This window comes from Lonchura striata, chromosome 25 (assembly GCF_046129695.1).
Source record: "Lonchura striata isolate bLonStr1 chromosome 25, bLonStr1.mat, whole genome shotgun sequence".
Taxonomy (NCBI): domain Eukaryota; kingdom Metazoa; phylum Chordata; class Aves; order Passeriformes; family Estrildidae; genus Lonchura; species Lonchura striata.
Genome location: NC_134627.1, coordinates 8,183,457 through 8,189,917, shown reverse-complemented (window position 1 = coordinate 8,189,917; position 6,461 = coordinate 8,183,457). Strand labels below are relative to the sequence as shown.

The window sequence follows — 6,461 nt, the reverse complement described above, 5'->3', positions numbered from 1 at the left end:
AAAGGAAGAGCTCCGGGAGGAGGGGCGCGAGGGGAGGGAGCGCGATGAAATTCTTCTAATTCAGGACGAAACAATTACACTCTGCTCTCATGCCTCCTGGAGCACTAATTACATTATTCATAAGTACCGAGGGGACAGAAAACTACTGCTTCTCCCTAAATTACAATAACTAAAAAAGGTACAGTGACAAGGGCAACACAACCTCATTTTTTTAAATTTTTTTTAACTTTTTTTCTATTTATTTTCTGCTATTTTTTTGCTTTTTTTTTTTTTTTTTTTAATGAGATACTAAAAAAGTACTGTTGTTTTGTTTTTTTTTTTTTTCTCCTTGCTTTTCCCTTATATAAATACCAGGGCAGGAGGGGGGATAAATAATACAAAAACAAAAGGGAAAAAAAGCCCTAAAATATTTTCAAGTGGCTATAACCAATAAATATATCTGAATGTTCACCAGAACACACACCTAACTGAAGGGCGCCTCGAGGAGCGGAGAGCCCTTCCAAGTTGCTTTATTATTATCATTATTATTAATTATTCATTCTTATTTTTGTTTTTAATACCCATTATATGTAAACTCTAAGTGCAACAAAGATGTCCCGGCAGGAAACGTCGCCGCTGGCTCCAGCTTCCGTGGGAGGACATTCCCTCTGCTCAAATACCCTGTTTGCACCTCAGCTCCAGAGGAGAGGAGGAAAGAAGCTCCGGATTTCCCCACTTTTATTTTTTTCCCACTCATCAACCCTAAAAAAGCACCTCCCAAAAAAGAAAATAAAATTAAAAACCAAAACCCTCCCCGAACGGAGAAATGGAGATTTCGCCTCAGCTGAGGCGAGGGAAGGGAAATATTCCGACCTGTCGATTCTTTCTTCCTCTCTTTGGAATTTTGGGAGGGGGATAAAGGGGGATCGAGGCGTTCCCAAGGGATTCCTCGAGCCTTGCTGGGGTTGGGCCGCTCTTACCCCCAATTTTTGAATTTTTTTTTTGTTGTTTTTGTGGTGTTGTTTTGGAGAGGGGGAGCGGGGCCTGGAGGGACGAGCGCGGCTCCCGGGCGTCGGCAGCTGTGGGTGTCGGCAGGATTTTGGGGGTTCGGTAGGAAGTTACACGGTGGAAAAGTGGATTTCTGCCTTTTCCAGTGGAAATTGGATTTTATCTTTTCCGGTGGAAATTGGATTTTTCCTTTTTCCAGTGGAAATTGGATTTTTCCATTTTTCAGTCGGAAATTGGATTTCTCCCTTTTGCAGTGGAAACTGGACTTATCCCTTTTCCAGTCAGAAATTGGATTTCTTCTTTTTCCAGTGGGAAATTTGATTTACCCATTTTCCAGTCAGAAATTGGATTTCTCCTTTTTCCAGGCAGATATTGGATTTTATCCTTTTTCCACTGGGAAATTGAATTTCTCCTTTTTCCGGTGGGAAATTGGATTTCTCCTTTTTCCAGTAGGAAATTGGATTAATCCATTTTTCCAGTGGAAATTGGATTTCATCTTTTTCCAGTGGAAACTGGATTTATCCCTTTTCCAGTGGAAACTGGATTTATCCCTTTTCCAGTTGGATTTCTCTCTTTTCCGGTGGGAAATTGGATTTCTCCCTTGGCCAGCGGAAAAGGACAACCCTTCCCCTGAGGGCTGGGAAGGAAAGCACAGCTGGATCTGGAGAAAGAATTTCCTGGTGGATCTCTTTGGGGTTTTTTTGGACGCAGAGACCCCGAAGCTTGCCTGGCGGACTCTCCTCCTTCCCAGCATCCGGGAATTATCGGTGACGATCCAGACGTGGCTTGGAAACGACGGATTTGGCCACGTCAACCCTGCGGGATTCCCACAAAACCACCCCAAGCCCGTTTCAGAACATTCGTGCCAACACCCAGGGGGTTCCTCCCTTCCAAAACCACCGAGAAACTCTCGGATTTTGTGCTCGCAACGACCCCCGAGCGCCGCAACCCCGCCAAAGCCGGAGAGAAACCCAAGGCGCCCATCCCTGGCACCAAGCGTCCCCTGTCCCTGCCCACAAGCCGCCGCCCGTCTCACAGGTGGGTGAGCTTGGGCGCCTCTTGGATCCTGCCCTGAGAAGCGGCGTGGAGCGCCGGGAGCTCCGCGTAGGCGCCGTGGCCGTCGCACGGTCCGTGGGGCTGGCCCGGCGCCACCCCGGCGTAGTCCACGCCGGCGGCGCGGTGCTGCGGGAGGTGGCCGAGGCCGTAGAGCGCCGGGCCCGAGGCGGGCAGAGCATCCGCGAAGTTCCCGGCGGCGTACGCGGGGCTGCCCGGCACGCCGGCCGGCCCGTAGGCCACGCCGTCGGCCTGCAGCACGTGCGGCTCGTAGTCGGCCGCCGACGCCGCCCCGGCGTACTTGTGCTGGCTCGGGCAGCCCTTGGCGGGCGCCTGGTAGGCGGCGTTGGCCACGTTGGCGTGGTAGGCGTTCTGGGGGGCTTTGCCGAAGGAAGGCGGCGACGGCGCCTCGTAGGCGGCGCTCATGGGGTGCAGGGCGCCCAGGAACCCCGCCGAGGCGTGCGCGGGCTGCGGGGGGCTGCCCGCCGGGGAAGGGCCCCCGGAGGAAGAGCCGCCCACGCCTTTGGACCTCTGATCCTTTTTGTACTTCATCCTCCTGTTCTGGAACCAGATCTTGATCTGGCGCTCGCTGAGGTTCAGCAGGTTGGCCATCTCCACGCGCCGCGGCCGGCACAGGTAGCGGTTGAAGTGGAATTCCTTCTCCAGCTCCACCAGCTGCGCGCTGGTGTAGGCCGTGCGCGCCCGCTTGGACGCCGAGGAGCTCGGGGGGCTTTTCTCGCCGCCGCCGCCGCCGCAGGATTCTGTCGGGCCCGCAATGAAATAAAAGAGAATTACTTAGGCGCACAAATTGAAAGCGTCGCTCCTTAATAACTCCTGCCCTCGCCGCGGCGCGGCGGCCCGCGCTCCGTGATCGTGTCATTTATTAACAGTTCTGCTCTCCAAAGCTGCCCCTGCTCTATGAAAATTGGATCATGTCATGTACGAGACGGTTCCGGGCCCCTTAGTGACGAGGAGATTATTTCCAGAGGATAATTTTCCGGAAAATGACGTTTGGCAGCGCGGCCGCAGGGTCAATTAATATCCGGGGTTTGGGAGAGGGTCGGTTCGGGCGCGGGTGCGACACCAAATATTTGCCTCTGCACCGACCTTTTCCAGAGGTAAATTCCATAAATTCCATGGATGGGGGATGAAGTGTGCACCACGAGGTTTGTGTGAATTGATTTGTCAAATTTGTGGCAAATCCGAGCTGGAATTTTTGGGTTTCATCTGAATTTATCTGCAAATTTTTAGTTTTTATCTGAATTTATCTGTGAATTTTTGGGTTTAATCTGAATTTAGCTGTGAATTTTTGGGTTTTATCTGAATTTATCTGAGCTGTAGTAAATCTGAGCTGAATTTTTGATTTTTATCTGAATTTATCTGAATTGTGGTAAATCCGAGCTGAATTTTTGTTTTTTATCTGAATTGTGGCAAATCCAAACTGAAATTTTTGGGTTTTATCTGAATTCATCTGAGATTTGGTAAATCCAAACTGAATTTTTGCTTTTTATCTGAATTTATGTGTATTGTGGTAAACCCAAGATGAATTGTAGCAAATCCAAATGGAACTTTTGGTTTCTATCTGAATTCATCTGAACTATGGCAAATCCAAATAGAATTTTTGGGTTTTATCTGAATTTACCCAAACCGTGGTAAATCCAAATGGAATTTTTGGTTTTCATCTGAATTTATCTGAACTTTTGGTGGGACACCAGGAGAAGTTGGACGTGGGCACCACATCTGCTCTCTCTGAGCTCCGGGAAGGAACCAAACAGAATTCCAGCCGCGGGTTGGGCAGCTGGGAGAACAATTTCCCCAAATTTGTGTCCACCAGCCCGACCAGGGCTGGGTTCAGCACCCGTGGTTGCGTTGGAAACAACCCATCAATAAATAAATAAATAAATTAATTAATTAATTAACCATGTGTGGGTGGGCAGTGCCCGGTGCCAGGACCCTCCCAGGGGTCTTGTGGGGTCCTCTCCCCGTCCCGGAGCTCCAAACAAACCCAACCTGCCCAGGAGACCTCCCGTGGGCAGAAATGTTCCCAGGTGTCAGCTCCTCCTTCCTCCCTTTGGGATCTGGGGCAGGAAAACGGGAATTTGGGACTACCCTAAACTGATTTCTCAAACCCTTTGTGGTTCTCACACCTCCCTTTGGGATCTGGGGCAGGAAAACGGGAATTTGGGCCTTCCTCAAACTGATTTCTGAAACCCTTTGTGGTTCTTACACCTCCCTTTGGGATCTGGGGCAGGAAAACGGGAATTTGGGACTACCCTAAACTGATTTCTCAAACCCTTTGTGGTTCTTACACCTCCCTTTGGGATCTGGAGCAGGAAAACGGGAATTTGGGCCTTCCTCAAACTGATTTCTCAAACCCTTTGTGGTTCTCACACCTCCCTTTGGGATTCTGGGCAGGAAAACGGGAATTTGGGCCTTCCTCAAACTGATTTCTGAAACCCTTAGACCTCTGTTTGGAATTTGGGGGAAATAAAATGGGAGTTTGGGACTATTCTAAACTGATTCCTGCAACACTTTGTGATTGTTACATCTCCCTTTGGGATTCTGGGCTGGAAAATGGAAATTCGGGTCTGCACTAAACTGATTTCTGCAAACCTTAGACCTCTCTTTGGGATTCTGGAAAATGGGAATTTGGGCCTTCCCTAAACTGATCCCTCCAACCTTTTGGGATTCTTAGACCTCCCTTTGGGATTCTGGGAAGGAAAACGGGAATCTGGGACTTCCCAAAACTGATTTCTCCAGCCCTTTGCCATTCTCAGACCTCTCTTTGGAATTCTGGGCTGGAAAACGGGAATTCGGCTCTTCCCTAAATTGATTCCTCCAACCCTTAGATGTCTCTGTGGAATTCTGGGCAGGAAAAGTGGAATTTGGGGCTTTCCAAAACTGACTCCTCCAACCCTTAGACCTCTCTTTGGAATTCTGGGCTGGAAAATGGGAATTTAGTCCTTCCCTAAACCAATTCCTCCAACCCTTAGACCTCTCTTTGGAATTCTGGGCCAGAAAATGGAAATTTGGGCCTTCCCTAAACTGATCCCTCCAATGTTTTGGGATTCTTAGATCTCCCTTTGGGATTCTGGGCTGGAAAATGGGAATTTGGGCCTTCCCTACACCAATTCCTCCAGCCCTTAGACCTCTCTTTGGAATTCTGTGTGGAAAAATGGGAATTTAGTCCTTCCCTAAACCAATCTCTCCAACCCTTAGACCTCTCTTTGGAATTCTGGGCTGGAAAATGGGAATTTAGTCCTTCCCTACACCCATTCCTCCAACCCTTAGACCTCTCTTTGGAATTCTGGGCTGGAAAATGGGAATTTAGTCCTTCCCTACACCCATTCCTCCAACCCTTAGACCTCTCTTTGGAATTCTGTGTGGAAAAACGGGAATTTAGTCCTTCCCTAAACCCATTCCTCCAGCCCTTTGCCGTTCTGAGCCCTCGTTCACCGACTCTTTTTTGCTTTTCAGCCTCGTCACTTCCCAGAGGGCGAGGCCGGAGCCGGCCGAGGCCCGGCCATCTACCTGCGCTGGGCGAGCCGCTCTTCTGCTTGGAATTCTGCCTCGACTCCTTCATCCAGGGGAAGATCTGCTTGGAGATGCCGGCGCCGGCAGCCGGGCCGGATTTGCCGGGCGCGCTCTTCCCCGCGCCGGCCTGGCCGCTGCCGCCGTCGGGCGACGCCGGCGGCTCGCCGGGCCGCATGCAGCTCCCGTTGAGCTCCTTATTCTTGCCGAGGGACTGCAGGGAGCAGGAGGACCTCTGGAAGTCGTTCTCCACGTGGGAAGAGGCCTGGAAAGGCGGCTGGGCGTCCTCGTAGCCGAACCCATTGGCGGCGGCGGCGCTGCCGTAGGAGTAACCCCCGAAGAGCGTGGAGCCGTCGTAGTACGAGGTCTTCTGCATCTTCCGCCGGGGATTTTTTGGCTACCGGGGTCTTGACACCCCTATGGCAGAACATTGGCACCCCGAGGCCACGCGACGGCCCCTCTCCAGCTGTCTGGTGGGAGCTGACCTGAAAGGTTAGGAGGAGAAACACAATGAGGTGCCAGGAATCCATCTTGGCGCCTGAAAGGACGCTGACATGAATAGGGTCCCGCGGCCGGCGCGGGGAGCAGATGCTGCGGCAGATCCCACCCTGCCGAGCCCCGGCCGGTTTCGGGGTCCGCAGGAGTTCCGGGGCGGCCGGCGGAGCCTCTTTGTGGCCGCCCGTACGTTGATTTATTCCGGATTTATCCCAGACGTCCCCCCGCGGGGCGCGCCCGGAGAAACCCCGAAGCAGCACGGAAACGGGAGCGCCGAGGGGGGAACCACCAAAACCCACCGAAATTTGCTATTTCTACTGAAATCCCACGCGGAGCAGCCCCCAAAAACCTCCCGCCAGCAGAAATTCAAAGTTGATCACCAGGGTTGGTTTGCT

At 51.6% G+C, this 6,461-nt stretch overlaps 1 protein-coding gene across 1 annotated transcript; it reads right to left on the bottom strand.

The window, feature by feature from the left end:
• Positions 1–2,019: 2,019 nt before the first annotated feature.
• HOXB3 (homeobox B3) lies at positions 2,020–6,100 on the bottom strand. The gene is made up of 2 exons (XM_077788432.1): positions 5,572–6,100; positions 2,020–2,801 (listed from the first exon to the last, which is right to left on the bottom strand). Exons 1-2 carry the CDS (start codon positions 5,945–5,947, stop codon positions 2,020–2,022), a joined length of 1,158 nt encoding a protein of 385 aa, XP_077644558.1. The 5' UTR covers positions 5,948–6,100.
• Positions 6,101–6,461: the final 361 nt, after the last annotated feature.